The sequence below is a fragment of the Chanodichthys erythropterus genome, chromosome 11 (genome assembly GCF_024489055.1).
Source record: "Chanodichthys erythropterus isolate Z2021 chromosome 11, ASM2448905v1, whole genome shotgun sequence".
Taxonomy (NCBI): domain Eukaryota; kingdom Metazoa; phylum Chordata; class Actinopteri; order Cypriniformes; family Xenocyprididae; genus Chanodichthys; species Chanodichthys erythropterus.
The window spans coordinates 40,250,000-40,270,770 of NC_090231.1; the positions used below are offsets into that span (position 1 = coordinate 40,250,000).

The following is a 20,771-nucleotide window of genomic DNA, read 5'->3' on the forward strand; positions in this document are numbered from 1 at the left end:
GGTTGGTGCTAAAAGCTATGACTCATGTGATAGTGTTTGATATTTTGAGAAACATCCGTGTTCGAACAAGCCATTATTCACTGAAAATCTTACATTTTGCCAGTTATTGTTTGCCTGCATTCTAATATGGAGCCTCAAATCAGAGCCTCATTGGATGACAATTATAAATATCATTGGATTTCTTTACTGGCCTCAAATCTGGCATCATAGCATGAACATACAAATTAGTTTTTTTTTTTTTTTTTTTTTAAGCACAACAGATATCATTTACAGAAAATGTATGGCAAACATGTTCTGCAAAACATCTTTTTTGCTCCACAGGTTCGGAACGACATGAGGGTGAGTTAATTCTGCCAATTCCTTTAAACTGCTGCTTTAAAAACAGATGAAGATGTTGTTTGTGATGGATAAAGGTCGAGTTCAAAGTTTCAGTTACCAACAGGCATCAAAAACATTTAAGTTGTGCATAATGCGGGTGATGAAGAGGAAGTGTCTCGGTTCGGGGATTTTTTTAGGCCTGCTTTTTTTATGCTAATTTACAATGCTAGAGTCATGACATTTCAAAATGCTGTGATGGCCATTACACATGAAGAGAAGATCTCTGTTTTCTTCCCTATGTCCCCCAAAACACTGGCTTCATCGTAACACTCCTTTTTTTGTACTTTCCGTCAGTTATCACAAGATATGCAGTGAGGAAACACGTGTTTCTCACTTCACTTCCCCATTTCCTTCAAGTCATGCATTGTTGGAGGACTCTCCCACTCTCGGGGGCGGCGTGAAGGCCAACAGCTTCGATATCAAGGACCTGTTGATTTACGTCGACAAGCCAAGTAGCAATGAGTCGATGTATAATTGTGCTATTCTGTATCATGTGTATTCAAGGTAAGTTTACTGGATTTTACTCTCATTGTTGTATCGTGTAGAGTTTGTTGTGCTTATGATATATAGTTTGGTCCTTTGGACAAGATTGTTGAAGATTTATTGGAAAGAAATTGATTGAGAAATTAAGCGAGTCTGAATTCTGCTTTACTGGAAATAAGGTGTTTCCCTTTTCTGCGAAGCAACAAAAATGTTCTTATGACATGTTAGTGTGTTCACACAAATTGACTGATCTGTGTTTGTTTTTGCAGTGTGCTGTAGTGAGGTACGTATTACAGGTTTCCTTGGCCAATCAGTAGTCCTAAAATCTGGAGCAGAAAGATCATGGAACCTCAGTAAAGTTCAATGGTCCATTTATCAGAACACAACATACATTGCAAGTCTGAAGGATGGCGTAGTGACTATATTCAAGTTTTGGAGACATGAGGGTCGACTTGACCTCAACTCCACAACGGGAGATTTAACAATCAAAGGTCTGAATATGGACGACAGCATGATATACACTGCGGCCCTGGTCAACTCAGATGATACTAGGAGAAACGTTAAAGTTCATCTCATAGTCCAAGGTAAGGATAAGATATTTTGAACAGTCTTCAGTGTAGTAAACCCACTGTTAAAAATAAAGGTTCCAAAAAGTGATGCCATAGAAGAACCATTTCTTCTGCAAAGAACCTTTCAGGCAAGAACTACTGCATTTTAAAAATCTAAAGAACCTTTGTCCACTATAAAGAACCTTTTTTGCATTGGAAAGGTTCCATGGATGGTAATGTTCTTCATGGAACCATATATACTAATGAAGAACTTTTTAAGAGTGTAATGACTTTCAGCCAGATTGAATAACTGATATGATGTTTGTCCCAACTCCAGAAAAACTCAAGAAACCAACAATCCAGAAAATGTTAGATTCCCACAAAGATGGCCAATGCCATGTGGCCCTTAATTGCACTGCATCTGGCCAAAATTTGAATCTGTCCTGCACACCTGATGGCGAGTTCGACGGATCGTATATTTCTGGAAATGCTGTCGACTCTTCGTTGGTTCTTTTCATGTCATTCAGTGGCAACGGAAAAGTTACACTCAACTGCACTGCCTCCAGTGGTCAACAGACAGAGACCCAACAAATGACAGTGGGATGTTCAGGTGGGTCTTATTACCAGAACGAAACACTGTAAGGTTTTAATTTCTTTAAGATGCTGCATACTATGGCCAGGCCCGGATTTTTTTTTATTATTATTATTTTTATTTTTATATTTTATACAAATTTCATTTTATCAAATCATTTTATCCACACTAAATATTCCATGCTATTTAACATATTTTAAAATATATTTAACATATAAAATATTTAACACATTTTAAAATTGTATTGCATATATTGCTGACACAATAATTCTTTCCTCTGATTAACACAAATAAACTATTTTGAAGAATGTGGGTAACCAAACAGTTGATGGTCCCCAGTGATTTCCACATTATATATATTTTTTTTCCTATTATGGAAATGAATGGGGACCAGCAACTGTTTGGTTACCCACATTCTTCAAAATATTTTCTTTTGTGTTCAACAGAAGAAAGAAACTCATTCAGGTTTAAAACAACTTGAAAGTGAGTATGTGATGACAGGATTTTAATTTTTGGGGTGAACTAACGTTATCCCTTTAAGGACAAGGGTCCGCATGCTAAGTATTAGGATGCTGTCACTTTAAGGTCGTGTGTCCACCTAAGTGTTTTTTCCAGCTCCGAGCGTACTTTTTCAATTGTTTTCAATGGGAATGCCGCGTTTTTTAAACGCCGAGAGCGTAACGAGGAATGTTCAACTGAGTAAAACGCTGCGCTCATCACTGTCACTTTTTAGCCAGCCGTCCAATCAGAGTGAAGGAGGGGCGGGACAAATACAACACTTTCTTTCTTTCATTCTTCAACTCGAGGCGACCTGTAAAAAACGCCCAGCTCTCAGCGCTTGAGCGTGAAAAAGACGCTCAGCGCCTCGTTACGCTCTCGGCGTTTAAAAAACGCGGCGTTCCCATTGAAAACAATTGGAAAAAGTACGCTCGGAGCTGGAAAAAACGCTTAGGTGGACACACGGCCTAAGACCTGCACGCGTCCGATTTTCTCAACTCACTTCAGACATAACCAACTGTGTTTATGTAAACCTGTTGTGTATTTGACAGTATTATAGCGCAATCAGACGCGAAAGATGAAGTCCAGTGGTCAGGTGCTGTTTGACAGGCTTGTGTGCACGCTTCGGGTGTATGGGGTCAGAAAAAGCGCATCTCAGAACAGCACACGAATGACATGTTTAACTGGCAGGGCTTTAAGCACATGCAAATAAAGAACTTTTGTGATTGCGAATAAGTGCAGTGTCCCGTGAGTAGCTCTACCGCTGTGTTAACGTGTGATGTGAATGTGTCAAAGTCGAGTTGTACGGATGCGGCACCAGAACTGCAACTGATAAAATGTGCTTCAAAGGCAGATAGTGGAGACAAGTCACTCAACATTGGTGCTCGTCAAAAAACATTAGGAACGTTAATTCGGGATTTTTACACGGGTGATGATGATGAGAGAAAAACACTGACATTCTGAATTCAAACGGCAATAAAATCAATCGACTCGTCCCTGTAAATGTTGAAAACACCTTACGTTTTAATGAGAAACAATTACTATCCGAATGGGGCTTAACTCGTAATAAAAATAATAACTTGATGCAGCTGCTTTCTCCCCTTTTTCAACGTGTAAAGCACGCAGATCGGCGACGGTGTCGGCGGGTGAAGATAATTGTGAGCTGCCGCTGCACGCGGGGTCTTCCACTGGCTCGGATGTTTTATGTGAACCGAAGCAGTTAGTTTTGTAATTTTTGCTGTAAGATTAGCATCCCTTTTCTCCCTTTCAAGCTTATTTTTCCTTTTTTGCGCACCACTTTTCACTTTTCCCAATCACTTTTTTTTTAATCATTTTGAACACCAGCGAGGCTGAACAAGCAATAAAGGCCAATTTTCTAGTCTACATGCGATGCGATAACATAACGCAAAGAGGCGTTTCCCGATGTCATGTCGCGAATTGTAAAGTGATTTTGATTGGACGGTGATTTATCAGTCAGGCACATTTTCCAATCATTTTTTCTTGTTATTTTATTAGACACAAATCAACCACCTTTGACTTGTCAATCTCATTTCCTCCAGCCAATCACGGGCCCCCTCTACCCGCGGGCCCTGGGGCTTCAGCCCCACCTAGCCCTTATGTTAATCCGGCCCTGACTATGGCCGAATCTCAAATAGCAACCTTACGTACTGCACTTACGTGACGTAATGCCGCTTTGACTGCCGGGTAAAGTCCTCCGCATAGCTTGCGGGCTCAGCTGAAGTGCGCATCGAGGGTGCATAATGGCCGCAAAGGTTCGCAAGCGCCCTTCTGAAACCTAAAATGATTAATGGGACACCCTACGGTCTCGTGGACTTAACGGACAGGCGCACATGGCAGCCATTAAAGGATTAGTCCGCTTTTAATAAACTTTTTCTGATAATTTACTCACCCCCATGTCATCCAAGATGTTCATGTCTTTCTTTCGTCAGTCGAAAAGATATTAAGGTTTTTGATGAAAACATTCCAGGATATTTCTCCATATAGTGGATTTTAGTGGCCTCCAGACGGTTGAAGGTCAAAATTACAGTTTCAGTGCAGCTTCAAAGGGCTTTAAACGATACCAGACTAGGAATAAGGGTCTTATCTAGCAAAACAATCTGTCATTTTCGAAAAAAAAAAATACAACTGTATATGCACAAACACAAAATATCGCCTGGAACATACTTCCGCTTTCAGCATTCTTCAAAACGCTTATGCTGTATGTTCTACGCCTTCCCTATTCTACTTACAGAACGTACGCGGCGCCAGTTTCGTTTTTTTACATAAGTAGAATAGGGAAGGCGTAGGACATACTGCGTAAGTGTTTTGAAGAATGCTGAAGGCGGAACTACATTCAAAGTGATATTTGTGTTTATAAAGCATATACAGTTGTATTTTTTTCGAAAATGACAGATCGTTTTGCTAGATAAGACCCTTATTCCTCATCTGGTATTGTTTAAAGCCCTTTGAAGCTGCACTGAAACTGTAATTTTGACCTTCAACCGTCTGGAGGCCATTGAAGTCCACTAAATCCTGAGAAAGAAAAAAAATCCGGAGAAAAATCCTGCAATGTTTTCATCAAAAACCTTAATTTCTTTTCAACTGATGAAAGAAAGACATGAGAATCTTGGATGATATGGGGGGTAAGTAAATTATCAGGAAAAGTTTATTTAAAAGTGGTCTAATCCTTTAAGTCCACAAGGCCGAATGTGCATAGAAGTGTGCCATTATGTATGCTTAGCATCAGGCCTTCAAAACGCAAGCATATGTGCCAAAATGACTTACACACTGATTTGTAGATACCTTCACAGAAGGCATGAAAGGTTGCAAGAAAGTTTCAAAATTTTATTAACCAAAGTTTACTTTGGTTTTTACGTGTATGCTAGGGTACGCTTACAATGTGCATGAGGTAAATATTATTAGCATAGTAGGTTATGTGTGCAGCTGTGATTTTTGCACGTAAAGCAAAAATTAATTAATGCGTCACATATCATCACCAGCATTAAACACATTTTTCTGAAGCCAAAGTATAGAGGCACCGACAACATTTTCAACTAAAAATGGAAAAAAAATTTTATGGGTTTTGGCCATTCATTTACATGACAATGGTGTTATGGTGGCCTGAAAATACAAACCTTTGAAAACGCGTTTCAAGTGCAAGGTTTTGAAAGTGCTACCGTTATCATCTCTGTAAACTGCAAAAATGCAAATGAAAACCGTTTCATCATGCACAAGCATATTAGGTACTTATTAGGTCTTATTTTTCAATGTGTTTTCTGTGAATGTGCGAGACTTCTGAAGCAGATGTGTGGTGTCCTCAGGCGTGTAGTCTTTCTTTACAAAGTGACATCGCCAACTACTTCTGTCTGTCATGCGTAATACAGCAGGGTTCCATTTTTAGTACATCATTGTCGTGTAAACGTAGCATTAGTTTTTAATGCATATGCTAACGTAAGGCTACATCTAAAGTGCATGATGTAAATCATCATCAGCACAGTACACATGTACACTGTATGCTCAGCTCACGTATACAACTTGACTTTTTTTTTTTTGGACCACAACATGGCAACACTGACCCTTTGTTTCATTATAAAAAAAAAAAAAAAAAAAGGAACTTGAGACTGAAAAAAAAAAAAAACAGACACCATGTTGAAAAGTGCTTGTGTGAGAGGTTAAAGTCACCATGAAATAAAAATTTATTCTTGTTTTATATGGAATATTGCAGATTTTATTTATGTTCCTCCATAATGTTGTTCAAAATAACTTCCCTTCCGTTTTGCAGCAACATCTCGTCTTCTCTCATAAAGTTTACTAATATGAGGGCGGGACAACCTGTCAATCACATGCGATCTGCCAATAGCAAACTATCCAATCAGTTCCCCGTGGACAAAAATCAAGGCTCTCCCTACATTTCCCCTGGTTTAAGAATCCATTTTAGACAGATATACATCACAACAGCGGAAAAAAAATATCACAACTGCTGTTTCATACTGCCTTAAAGAGGCACACACAACTTTAGTTTAAAAGTACAAAGAAATTTTAATAGTCATAACTTCTGGAGAGCAGTATGTGGAGAAAACTTGACACGGGTAAAAGTTTCTAGTGCATGCGTGTTGAGTGCTTTGAAAGGCCGTGAGTTCCGGCTGTATGCACTGAGCGTTCCTGTCAAAACTGAAGTGTGGTTTGGACTTAAGTTGTGCAGATGTAAACAGTGAAAATAATGAATGTAATGAGGTGACATCTGTTTGACTTTAAAACACATTCAGTTTCAAAGCTGTTGCTAGGCTTTCCATTTTTAATTTTCTATGTAGTGAAATGCTTTTTTGCCATACATTATCCACACAGAATTTTAGCCTCTTCCATCTTTATTTGATATTCGCCCATGTATTGATAAAAGTCATGTATTGATGTATTGATAAAAGCCCATGTATTGATAAAAGTCAAAGTTAAAAGGTTGAGCATCACATTACAACATTTAAAGCCAGCATTGAGCAAAAGTTGCACTAGTCTTTTCTTCCTTATTGTGACACATATCTAAGTGAAATAGCTTCTGGAACAGGAGATATATATATACAGCTATGGAAAAAATTAAGAGACCACTTAACATTGATTTCTGAACTTGGAGTGGTCTCTTAATTTTTTCCATAGCTGTGTGTGTATATATATATATATATATATATATATATATATATATATATATATATATATATATATTTTTTTTTATATATATATTTATATTTATATTTATATAGGCTGTCAGTAAACACTTCAAAGAAGAAAGAAGTCGCTGCAAGAGTGAGAGGAAGTTATTTTGATTAAAGATTACAAGGCACATGGATAAAAAAATATTGTGTGTTTGGATAAACCGATTAGAATAAATATTGCGATATTACATTAAAAAAATCAATATTGATTTCATGCTGACTATAACATATGTGCAGTAAAGTAATAAATACAGTTAAATGCACTGAAGAATCATATGAAAAGGTATTTTAGAGCAAACAAAGAGACATTATTGCTCCTGACAGAAGCAGTTTTACAGCCTTTAACTTCATAGCACTGATGTTTCCACAGGGCAGGTTCAGTGAATAGAGAGTCTACATAAATGTAAATGAAGTATTCTTTTGTTCTTTTCTTTCTAGAGGAGAAGCAGAGGTGTGAAGTCTGCACCATTTGCAGTTCGTGCAGTTCATGTGCTTCGTCTGTGACATGGGCTGTGGTTTTGGTTATAGCTGGGGTTTTTGCTTTAGCATGTGCATATAAACATAGAGGTAACAAAACACATTTATAATCAGCTTTACAATACAACATTTGAATGACTAATATTGTCTTTATGAACTGTATTTTATCTTTCCTAGATAGCATTAAAGGTGCCTTCACTGCCTTCCTCAATTTCATCCAGAGTCTATGGTAATATACCACAGAGATCACACATGTAATGGACTCAGTGGTTTATAGCAATACTTATAAAGTTTTTATTTTTCTGCTGGTACCTATGACAGTCCTGAATCCTGTGGTGATGAAGGCAAAATGACACGTGACCAAAAGGGACATGACATGAAGACGGACAAAAAAACTTCTTTGGTATAAGAGTCAACTAAACAATGACCAGCATGCTAATTCATAGAAAGGAGCAGATTTGACATTGTATTCCACAAGGAAATAGTTATAGAGAGCATCATGAAGCAGATGCTCCAGTTTCAGCAAATGATGTACGGAAGTCGTGACTGTTGGTTTGACCTCATTGGATTCTGTGAGTGAAATGCACTGGTGTGAACGATGATTTCTGTACTTTAGACAACCGTTTTATGAAAGTATGAAAGATAAAATGGATATATTCAAAATCCATTTGACACAAATATCTGAAGGCTTGTGCTCATTCAGTTTAAATGGACGTGATGCTTCTGGTACTAAATGCCTTTCTGCCTTTACTTGAAATAAACAATGGCAGCTTTTTTTATTTAATAAACTGTCAAGCTTCTTTGTTCAACAATGTGTGGTGTTGTTTTTTTTTCTATGTAAGTTGGAAACAAGGACTGTTCTGATGAATTGTAGCAATGAAACTTCCTGTATTTAGTTCCCGTTTTACTTTTTTTTCACCATAGTTTCCCTAGTTAGTTTCCAAAGTGATCATTAAAGGTGCCCTAGATTCAAAAATTGAATTCACCTTGGCATAGTTGAATAACAAGAGTTCAGTACATGGAAATGACATACAGTGAGCCTCAAACTCCATTGTTTCCTCCTTCTTATATAAATCTCATTTGTTTAAAAGACCTCCGAAGAACAGGCGAATCTCAACATAACACTGTTAGTGTTCAGTAACAGTCGGGATCATTAATACGTACGCCCCCGATATTTGCATATGCCAGCCCATGTTCCCAACATTGTGGCATGTGTAAGAACAGCCCCCCTCCTTCACAGCTCATTTCAAAGGAACGCCTCCCAAAACTCGTGCAGGAGTATTGGAACACGAGTGTTTACCACCGGAATTCGCTGTGTTGTGTTTTTTGGATTCATTATGTCGGACTCACCGCAGGTAACTCATAATCTGCAGTTGTTATTCCTGTCTCCTGACAAAAACATTGCATACAGCGCCTGTGGAGTGTGGAAAGTTACTGGAGCGTGCAGCCGCACTCGTCTCTCACAAGGAACGTCACGGCAGTGATTGACAAGCCAGAGGGCCAATCGTTTACGCGATGATCGCGTAAACGATTGGCTGATGTTTTTAAGGCCCTACCTCGTGTACAGATGATGTTTGTTAATATTATTACTTTCAGTGCACCTAATAAATAGTCTTTTATCAGTTAGTAAAGACAGTTTCAAGAAATATTGCAAAAATGTATAAAACAAAACATCCTCTTTAGCACCTTTAATGTGCTTTGCATTGCGTTTTGAACCATGGTAAAGATATCTGTAGGTCTGTCAATACCAGAAGAGGAGCTTTCCATGGAGACACACCCATGATCTGCTTTATTAGACAGTTTTCTAAAGAAAAGAATGAACGATTTATTAAAACTATCTAAAAATCATAATACAGCATTATTCTTAAATCTATGCTTACACATGATAATACATATAAAAGTTTAAACCCTCGCTCTGTCTTTGCATGTTTGATGTAATTCTTGTTAAAGAAATTACAGTGGCATTTCTATCAAAAAAAAAAAAAAGGTGTCTGAATATTATTTTTTAACTAATAATATATTTTTTAAATTGTGGTTGTTGGCTTTGATCGTGGATTTGATTGTGCTGTGCTGTGTAACTACAAAAATCAGCAGGCTTTTGGCGCCCCCTGCAGGCATTTGTTATAATATATATATATATATATATATATATATATATATATATATATATATATATATATATATATATATATATATATATATATATATATATAATGTATTTATAACATTTCAGGGGAAAGAACTCTTGATGTGTTTAAATATACAGATTAGCTTGTTTTGGTTAATTTAGAAGAAATCTACAGATGCAAACAGATGGATGGTAGTAGGCTTAAAACAAACTCCATCTAAATGTGTAGAGTTAGGGTTAAGTTTTCTTTCCATTAGAGTAAAAGACATGGCAGCAAAAATTAACCAAAATCTTAAAATTGTCCCCTACATGAAATAAGTATTCCAATAACACCAAAAGAATTAAAACGATTTATTGATTTGTGCAAAATAAACATTAGTGGATCTATGTCCCTCTCCTTGGTGCAGTCATTTATTCTATAGCTACTTGAAAATAGTTGCTGTTGCCTGCTCTTATGATAAACCTAGTGAATTCTAAAGAAGAACATGGTCTCTGTGTGAAAATTTTTGTAGAAATCAGTGGAGTATAAAACAATTGTGTGAGTGTAAGGGAATTAAAATAAATTGGAAAGGAAGTCAGAGTTGTCTTAATATATTTAAAGGTTTATGTTTTTTTTTTTTTTTTAATAAATAATTATGAGAAGTGCCCTTTTTTCCACTTGAGCCCATGCCACCCAAAATGTCTGTGTACGTCCCTGCATAAAAATGAAGTATAATTGAAATAATGTTGTCAATAACTTGCTAAAGCCTATGTTAAATGTTACTACTAAAATCATTAAGAAGCGGAATAAATGGACAAAGAAAGGGTCCATTACCATGTCTTAATGATGATCTATTGCATTTGACCATCATTTTTAAAGTGGGTTTCTGAAACTTAGCGTTCATTAGCCCAGGGCCCTGTGAAGGCTTAATGCGGCACTGCCTGTTCCTTGTTGGTCCCTTCTTTTCCTGTGTATTTATACCTCAGTGTTTCCTTTGGTCCCTTGTTGTTTTCAGTTCCGCCTTGACCAATGTCTGGATTTATTCTGTTTTTGCCTGCATCTCCCTTAGCCTGGATTTACTCGTTATGTTTGTTAATAATTTTTTTTTTTGATGCAGTTTGTTCCTACTCTGTCTTTCTGAAACACCCACAGTAGTAATTGTAATTATGATAATTTTGTCATATGATGCATCATAATTACTACTACCCAAGTTACACAGGTGCTTCATAGAATATTTTAGGGGTTCCCATTATGGGATAATTTTATGGATTTAAGGTACGTTTACACAACAACAATGTAATAAAAACATAAAAGTGTTTACTTTGCATTTTTCAAGTACAGATTGCTGTCAAAACGATTCCCATTCACACATAGATCGACATAAAACAAACAAACAAAACAAAACAAAACAAAACAAAACAAAACAAAAAAAAAAGACTAAAATGCTGTATTCTGCTGCCAGGCCAGTAGTTGATGATGTTACTTTGTAAAGAAACACTACGTGCCACCTATAGACTGAACACATAATTTTTTTCACAAATTCATGTTTTTGTAGTTTACACAGATACAATGTCAGTATCAATACAATAAATGTGCCCCCAATTTTAGGCCCCCAAAATGCCATTGTCCTGTAAATGAACAGTCAAAACACATAAAAAGTTTTACGTTTTTAGTAGTGATGTCAATGTTAACGCATGTGTAACCGGTGGCTCACGATGCCCAGCACGATGCGCGGCCAGCAACACCAGTTATTAAAGTACTTTTCTGCATTGTGAAGTTTGACACAGACACGGGACAGCAGGCAGCAGTTTTGCTGGATCATTTAATCTCTCTCCTGATCGACACAGAACAAATAAGCAGCCTCTTAGATTAAATGGCCCTTATTGCGCTCTATAAAACAAATGTGTTGTACATTCATCACCATGTGTTCACTTCCGAATAAGACAAAAATATAACTCAAAAAATGTAAAATGACAAAAATAATCACACAAATAAGTAAAATAATATTATACACAAGTTTGAGTGAAAATATAGATATAAAAGCAATAATTAAGATAAGGATTAAATAAAATGATCAGGAAATCAAAAGAAACATACCTCTCCCATTAGATCACATTACAAAAGGGAAGAGGAGGAGACAGAACAGGAAGTTAAGACATCTTGTGATCACACAACACTTAAAGGAAAATCACTCATTTTGATCAGGTAACCACATAAGACGTATAAATGAACAATTTTATGTGAATTATACTCAACACATATATATTTAACAGTCATTTCTATACCTGTTACACATGCAATTAATTTTTTTCCGGTTTAATACGTTAAAAATATTACACAATTAATGTGGCATCACATTACAATATATGATCATACTCTTATTCATGCAAATGCTTTTAAACCGTTCAGGCGCGCCAAAAGAGAATGCGCTGTATGTGAATGTCTTCAAACACAACGTACAGAAAGACGCATGCCAGTATCATACATACAGACAGCGCACCAGAATCGAGTTTAATTCGAACTTGCACAAACACTAAAACACACAATAATACCAAAATTGTCAGTTTAACTCATTCAAGGCTGCTCTTATTGGGATACTCGACATTGTTGAGTATCCCGATAAGAGCAGCCTTGAATGAGTTAAATCAAGCCTTAAACAAAAGTAAAGAGCTGTGAGAAAGTGGGATGCATGTGACACTGCATTCACACTTCTGTTTACTTTGAATGGGTAACATCATACGTTGCCGAACTGAATTGTGGGTTCCGTCGCGTCGCTTCACTCGCAGCAGAAGTTGAAGATTTCTCAACTTTTCAAGCACCAACGCAGGCGTCAGCCAATCAGATCGCCTTATGCAAACACTCTAGAGCAGTCGCTAGCCAACTGTGTTCATGCAACACCAGAAAGTAATATGATTGGCTGTTATCACTATAACGGTCACGTCAACACAAGACACAAGACCTCTGTCAAGTGTTAACGCTGACGCCCCGTGTGAATGCAGCATGAGAACCGCGTCATGTGCAGCAGTGGCAGATCTTAAAGTGACAGCAGCCAATGCTGTCTGTCATTGAAGATAATCAAAGAACAGGGTAACAAGGTTCCAGAGAAAATTGCTCACTGCTTTTGGCTAAAAAACTTTTGTAGTTTTAATAAGGATTAATATATGTGTATATATATATATATATATATATATATATATATATATATATATATATATATATATATATATATATATATATATATATAATTTATATAATATACATATAATTTATATAATATACACATAATTTAGGCTAAAACTTATGCAGTGCAGACTGTTTGATAACTTCAATTTCTGTATATTTCCTATCTGTTAGACATGTAGGAAATGCACAGGTATATATGACATTTATTATGAGTTTATGTGAGGATTACTTTAAGTTCACTTAAATTAAATGTTATATTTTTGAAGCTTAATAAATGTAAAATAATTGATAGCTTTCAATTACACTGTAATGCTGAATGACTATAATTCATGCTTAAAATTGGGGGAAAACAAATTTCATTCATCAGTAGCTGTATTAGTATCAGTGATACCTTCATTCATAAAATAGGCCTTCATTCATAATACTGTCTTTATGTTGTTTCTACATTAATTTGGAGATTAACTGAAATTATTATATTATAAACTATATTAAAATGTATAAAAACATCACGATTAATCACAGAAAAAAAAGATTAATCGATTGACAGCACTAGTTTTTAGTTGAAAATTGTATGTATGTAAATGGGCCGTCAGTTTAAATTAATTTAGTTTTAATCATTTTTATTTTGGAATTTTATGAATTAAACATCACTAGAAACAATTATGAACAACATGAAAGTATTATGCAATCATCTCCTTATATAGAACCCTTTTGGCATAAAAGGTTCTTTAAAAATAGAGTAAAAAATCCCAGGTTTCTACATAGACTGTAACAGTCAGGTTCCTGAAGTAAAATGGAATGGAAATTGATTTTTAATTATAACTTTTAAAGCTTTAAAGACAGAGACTTACTGTGAGCTGCGAGGTTATTGATCAATAGTATTTGCTTCTGTTGAAGCCGCCAGCCTGCATTATTTCAGCTTATTTTTTAAAATAATCATGTTTAACAGCAGAATTCCTGGTGACATTATCCATGATGCTGTACTGAAAATTCCACCAGTCAGAGTCGAAACAAGCAAAAAGCATAAAAAGAGCATAATTTTATCTCCACCCACTCCAATGAAGCATCACAAATGATGTAACTGAGTCGGTTTCCCTATACTCCATCAAAATACTTGAATATATTTGAATATATATGCATATTTTACAATAAACATGAAATATTGTCTTTATTTACAAAAGCAACATTTTTAAATGAGAAATTCCTCCATTGATTCCTCCATTTAATTTGATTATGCTGTTTGCAGTGCTTCGTGGGATTGTAGTTCTTTCCCTCACTAAAGCTGTTAAGTTCACAGTCTTGTACCTTTGTGTTTTGGCTTGGTTCATGACTTAAAATTCTTTACAGCAGATCAGACATATCAGACATTTTTGGAATCCCTATGGGAGAAATTATTGGAAAAAATACTTCAGAAACCAGCACCTCTGAAAAAGTAAACAGTCAAACACTCTATAAAACCCCACTAAGCCCTAGAACCGTAAGAGTGAGTATATGTGCACAGTGTCACAGTATTCTCAGTACTGACACGTCTATTTTAGGTCATTGTGAGGGCTGTCTGTCTCCTAAATGGGAAGTGGTCAACTTTGGCCAGAAATGGAGACATTGTTATCTCAGCAGATCTGCATATGAGTAAATTCTTCAGAAATATGGCTCCTAAAAAAGGACATTCCACTGAAACATTTATATTTCAACAAACTTCCCAGTGATGTTATTTCAGCATTATTTTATCCCCACTCAGTGATGCACCCACTGAGAATCCTGTTGAAAGTGCCCTAGTTATTGGCGATGTTATTACACGGAATGTGAAAATAGAGACACCAGCCACCATAGTCACATGTTTGCCGGGAGCCAGAGCACCTGAAATCAAAGCAAATTTAAAAGTGCTGGCTAATGCTAATCGTAAATACTCTAAAATTATTATTCACGTCGGCACTAATGATGTTCGAGTTCACCAGTTGGAGATCGCTAAAATTAACATTAAAGAGGTGTGTGAATTCGCAATTTGCTCTGGTCCCCTTCCTGTTCGTCGGAGTGATGAGATAGTTAGCAGATTATCATCACTCAATGGCTGGCTGTCTAAGTGGTGTCCGCAGAATAATATAGGTTTCACAGACAATTGGAAATGTTTTTGGGGCAGACCTGACCTGTTGAAAAGAGATGGTATTCATCCCTCCTGCGATGGTGCTGCTCTTCTCTCTAGTAATATGGCACATAGTCTTAGAACTGAAACATGACAAACTGGGGCCCAAGTCAGGAAGCAGACAGACTGGCTAAACCGACCGTCTGCTAGCTGCCTCACGTTACAGAAGTCAGATAATTCCAAACACATAGAAACTCTTACTCTCTATATTATCACATAGAGACTGTGTCTGTACCCCAAATTAGTAAAAACAAAAAACTTCCAAACCCATTTAATGGTAAAAAATTTTATTGATGTTAAACAAATAAAAAATAGAGATAATAATGATAAACAAATGATAAAGCTTGGGTTGTTAAATATTAGATACCTTTCTTCAAAATCACTTATTGTAAATTATATTATCACAGACAATAATCTAGATGTGCTGTGTTTGACAGAAACTTGTCTAAAACTGGACAATTACGTTACTTTAAATGAGTCTATTCCTCAAGGTTATGATTATCGACACAATCCTCGACAGAAAGGAAAAGGGTAATTTATAGTAATTTTACAGTATTAGTCAAAAGTGTTTCAAATATACCTACCGTATACAGGCCACCAGGACACCATACAGACTTTATCAAAGAATTTGCTGATTTTCTATCAGAGTTAGTACTAGCTCCAGATAAAGTCCTTGTTTTTGGTGATTTTAATATCCATATAGATAATAAAAAAGACTCATTGGGATTGGCATTCGCAGACATTCTAAACTCTATTGCTGTTAGACAACACGTGTCAGGACCTACCCATTGTCGTAATCATACTTTAGATCTAATATTGTCACATGGAATCGATATTGATGCTGCGGAAATTCTGCAGCAGAGTGACGACATCTCAGATCATTATCTAGTCTTGTGTATACTATATTTAATCAAGGTGGCTAAACTGCCTCCCTGCCATAAATATGGTAGAACCATCACTTCTACCACTAAAGATCACTTTATAAATAATCTTCCTGATCAATTTCATTGCTTTAGCATACTAGACAGCTTAGAAGACCTCGATGTTGCAACAAAAACTATAGCCTCTGTCTTTTCCAGCACATTAGACTCAGTCGCTCATTTGCGTTTAAAAAAGATTAAGGAAATTAATCCAACGCCATGGTACAATGAGCACACTCGGGCCCTAAAGGTAGCAGCCAGAAAAATGGAGCGCAGCTGGAAGAAAACAAAACTAGAAGTATTTCGCATTGCGTGGAGAGAAAAAATGATTGAGTACAAAAAGGCCTTAAAAACTGCTAGATCTGCCTATTTTTCAAAACTTTTAGAAGAAAATAAACACAACCCTAGGTATTTATTTGATACAGTGGCTAAATTAACAAGAAATAAATCTTCAACTTCTGATGTTTCCAAAGAGCACAGCAGTAATGACTTTATGAACTTCTTTACTTGCAAGATTGATAATATTAGAGAAAAAATTATAACCATGCAACTGTCTACTACAGTATCGCATCAGACAGTGCACTGTAGTGTCCCTGAGGAAAAATTCAATTAATTTACTGCTTTAGGAGAGGAAGAATTTGTTAAATCATCAAAATCAACAACATGTATGTAAGACCCTATACCGACTAAGCTATTGAAAGAGATGCTTCCAGAGGTCATACATCCTCTTTTTAATATCGTTAATTCATCTTTATCACTAGGATATGTACCAAAAACTTTTAAGCTGGCTATTATTAAACCTCTTATTAAAAAAACACACCTTGATCCAAGAGAATTAGTCAATTACAGGCCGATCTCAAATCTCACTTCTCTGTCAAAAATACTAGAAAAGGAAGTATCATCACAACTATATTCCTTTTTAGAAAGAAATAGTACCTGTGAGGATTTCCAGTCAGGATTTAGACCGTACCATAGTACTGAGACTGCTCTCATTAGAGTTACTAATGATTTGCTCTTATCATCAGGTCATGGTTGTATCTCTCTATTAGTGTTACTGGATCTTAGTGCTGCATTTGACACTATCGATCACAATATTCTTTTAAATAGACTCGAAACTTTTGTTGGCATTAGTGGAATTGCATTGGCATGGTTCAAATCATACTTATCTGACCGTTATCAGTTTGTAGTAGTAAACGAAGAGACGAAGAGATGTCATATCGATCACAAGTTCAATATGGAGTACTGCAAGGCTCAGTACTAGTACCGTTGCTTTTCACTTTGTACATGCTACCCTTGGGAGATATCATTAGGAAGCATGGCATTAGATTTCACTGTTACGCTGATGATACTCAGCTCTATATTTCTGCGCGCCCTGACGAAACTTACCAATTCACAAAATTAATGGAATGCATAGCTGATATCAAAAACTGGATGACCAGTAATTTCCTACTACTAAATTCAGAAAAAAAAACAGAGATTCTAATTTTTGGACCATAAACTTCCTCACGTAATAACCTAGAATACTGTCTAACACTTGATGGCTGCTCTGTATCAGTTAGGAACCTGGGTGTGCTCTTTGATACCAATCTTTCATTTGAAGGCCATGTTACTAGCATCTGTAAAACCGCATTCTTCCATCTTAAAAATATATCTAAACTATACGGCATATGCTCTCAATGAAAAATGCAGAATAGTTAGTTCATGCGTTCATGACCTCAAGGCTAGATTACTGTAATGCTTTACTGGGTGGTTATTCTGCTCACCTGATAAATAAACTACAGCTCGTATAAAATGCAGCAGCTAGAGTTCTTACTAGAACTAGGAAGTATGACCATATTAGCCCAGTTCTGTCAACACTGCATTGGCTTCCTGTTAAACATCGTATAGATTTTAAAATCTTGCTAATTACTTACAAAGCACTAAATGGTTTAGCTCCCCAGTACCTGAGCGAGCTCTTAAAGCATTATAGTCCTTCACGTCTATTGCAATCTCAGAATTCAGGCCAGCTGATAATACCTAGAATATCAAAATCAACCGCAGGCGGTAGATCCTTCTCCTATTTGGCACCTAAACTCTGGAACAATCTTCCTAGCATTGTTCGGGAAGCAGACACACTCTTTCAGTTTAAATCTAGACTTAAAACGCATCTCCTTAACCTGGCATACACATAACACATTATATATTTATATTTTCAAACCCGTTAAAGGATTATTAAGCTGCATAAATTAGGTAAGCCGGAACCGGGAACACTTCCTATAACACCAGATGTACTCATTACATCAGAAGAAGAATGGCATCTACGCTAATATTAGTCTTTCTGTTTATCCCGAGGTTTACCGTAGTCAACCAGATCCAGGCCATATCCAGGTGAGACCAAGGACCTGCACCTCGACATGACCACAACGCAGCCCTGAAGTATCAGCAGAGATTGAGTCAACTAGATCATTCATCGTGAAGGCCTCATCAACACGACAACCAGTAGCACAGTTCCTCAACAACCGTCCATACCGGCGTGATGAATACGATCCTCAACTGGATGGAACTGAAATAAATACTTTGAATGATGCGATTCTATCGGACTTATGATAGCAACTTGAATCGTAACAAAGTGCTGTTCGCCAGAGGAGAACTAGCCCCCCGACTAAGCCTGGTTTCTCCCAAGGTTTTTTTTCTCCATTTTAACACCTATTTGCTACCTGTTTGCCACCTGATGTCACCTGTTGTAGTTTGGGTTCCTTGCCGCTGTTGCCTTTAGCTTGCTTAGTTGGAGACATTTGACATTTGACTTGACATTTGATAATCAGTGCTTTGATCTGCCTGCATTGACAGTATTCTTTAAGAGCTGCTGTGCAGCCGAAATTATGTACCAGTTATCAATGTAAAGCAGCTTTGACACAATCTACATTGTAAAAAGCACTATATAAATAAAGGTGACTTGACTTGACTTATTTTATTTATTTACATTGTGCTTCTCATAGCCTCAATGTCGCTTTACAGAAAGAGTATAACAGATAAATAAATACACAACGTATACACAAACAGCAACTCATACATAACTGGCTATAGTAAAACAAGTTCCAAGTACATTTTTGTTGCCAGACATTGGAACAAATATGAAAGTGACTGAAATGCAGTCCATTTGGACAACTTTTAGCTAACAATGACTTCCAAGCTGCTGCTCTGTGCTAAAATCCTGGTTCATAATCGAGATGGGAAAACAAGACCTCACACTTGTCTCAGAAACTAGATAAGGTTTGTTTCTGAAAAGTCCCTAAATCTAGCGAAGATGAGCATTGGAGTGACGGTGTCAAAGATGAGAGAAGTGATCATGTGGAATATAAGTGATAGAGCACAGTCAAGGTAGGAGGCAGGAAACGAGTTGTGAAAGAAGTAATGGTGCCAAAGGAAAAAGCAATGTTATTTTGAGCAATTAAGTGACTAACCTGTAAATGTCTGACAGTGACGTTAATATATGGAGAGGAAGTGACTCTTTGCTGACCGATAGCAAAGGCTACATACTCCTACGCAATTAAAAATAAAGTTTCTTTATAGAGTGCATTAATGCACGTCCACTGTTTCAGTGGTGTTGGTTCCGGAAGGTTAAAACTTTCTAACCCATGAACCAAACCTACTTGCGAAGTGAATCACAACAATATTGTTTTGTATTTAAGAATTGGATACAAACACAAAAGGTACAAGACTATGATCTTAATGGCTTTAGTGAGGGAAAGAACTACAATCCCATGAAGCAATGCAAATACCATAATCAAATGAAAAATGGAGAATTATAAAACTGGTGCTTCAGAAGAGCAGGCAGAGTTAGGCTGAATCCCAAATGGCACACTAAACCCTCATGGTCTTCCTCTGAGACCGCACTTTCGTGACGCGAGCACCCTTCTGAAACCTAAAATGATGAATGGGACTCTCTGGACTTAACGGACAGGTGCACACGGCAGCCATTAAGTCCACAAGGCCAAAAAGTGCAAAGAAGTGTGCCATTAGGGATTCGGCCTTAGAGCTCTTCTGCCGCATTTTGCTTGTTTCGAGTCTGATTGGTGGAATTTTCTGTGCAGCATCATGGGTAACTATGATCATTTTAAAAATATGCTGAAATAATGCAGCCTATAGCGCCTTCAACAGAAGCAAATACTATCAATTAACAACCGTCCACATTAAGGCTGTCTTTCAATGGTGTAATGAGTTTTTACTTCCGGAACTGACTGTTGCACTCTATTAGCATTGACGGAACCCTTGCCATTCTTCAAAATCTGCTTTACAGTGGAAATATTTTCTTTAGATTTTTTAATATTAAAAAAATGGTTCTTTTAAAAGGTACTAGCAGTTGAAATGGGTTCTGAATTCCAATTCAAAATTTTGGAGGGAGTTATTTTCCCTGCCCCCGCCTCCACAGACTCGACACTAGCATGGGTTACCAGATTGAGGACACACAACAAGAACAACTGCAACTGACAATGCAAAGCGATGAACCTTACACTGCAAGTTGTTCAGCTAATGTATCTGCATTTTAAGAGCTTTTTAGATGGATGCCAAGGCTTTTTAGGTCAGGTAGAATCTGTGATCTCTGACCCAATTTGTTTGCTGATTTCCATGGATGCATTATGCATTGTTTTCTGCCAAATGGCAACCCCGTGTGTCGAAAAACTATTGGGTAAACTGGGCGGGATCACACCGACCAAAACAAAAACAGACATTCTGACAGGGAACACTCGTTTCAAAGTAG

The 20,771-nt window shown here is 36.8% G+C and overlaps 1 protein-coding gene across 1 annotated transcript; it reads left to right on the forward strand.

Moving 5' to 3' along the window:
• Positions 1-676: 676 nt before the first annotated feature.
• On the forward strand, positions 677-8,485 carry si:cabz01074946.1 (SLAM family member 5). Its single transcript, XM_067401000.1, has 6 exons — positions 677-882; positions 1,131-1,445; positions 1,747-2,019; positions 7,641-7,769; positions 7,857-7,908; positions 8,001-8,485. Exons 1-6 carry the CDS (start codon positions 837-839, stop codon positions 8,086-8,088), a joined length of 903 nt encoding a protein of 300 aa, XP_067257101.1. The 5' UTR covers positions 677-836; the 3' UTR covers positions 8,089-8,485.
• The last annotated feature ends 12,286 nt before the right edge of the window (positions 8,486-20,771 follow it).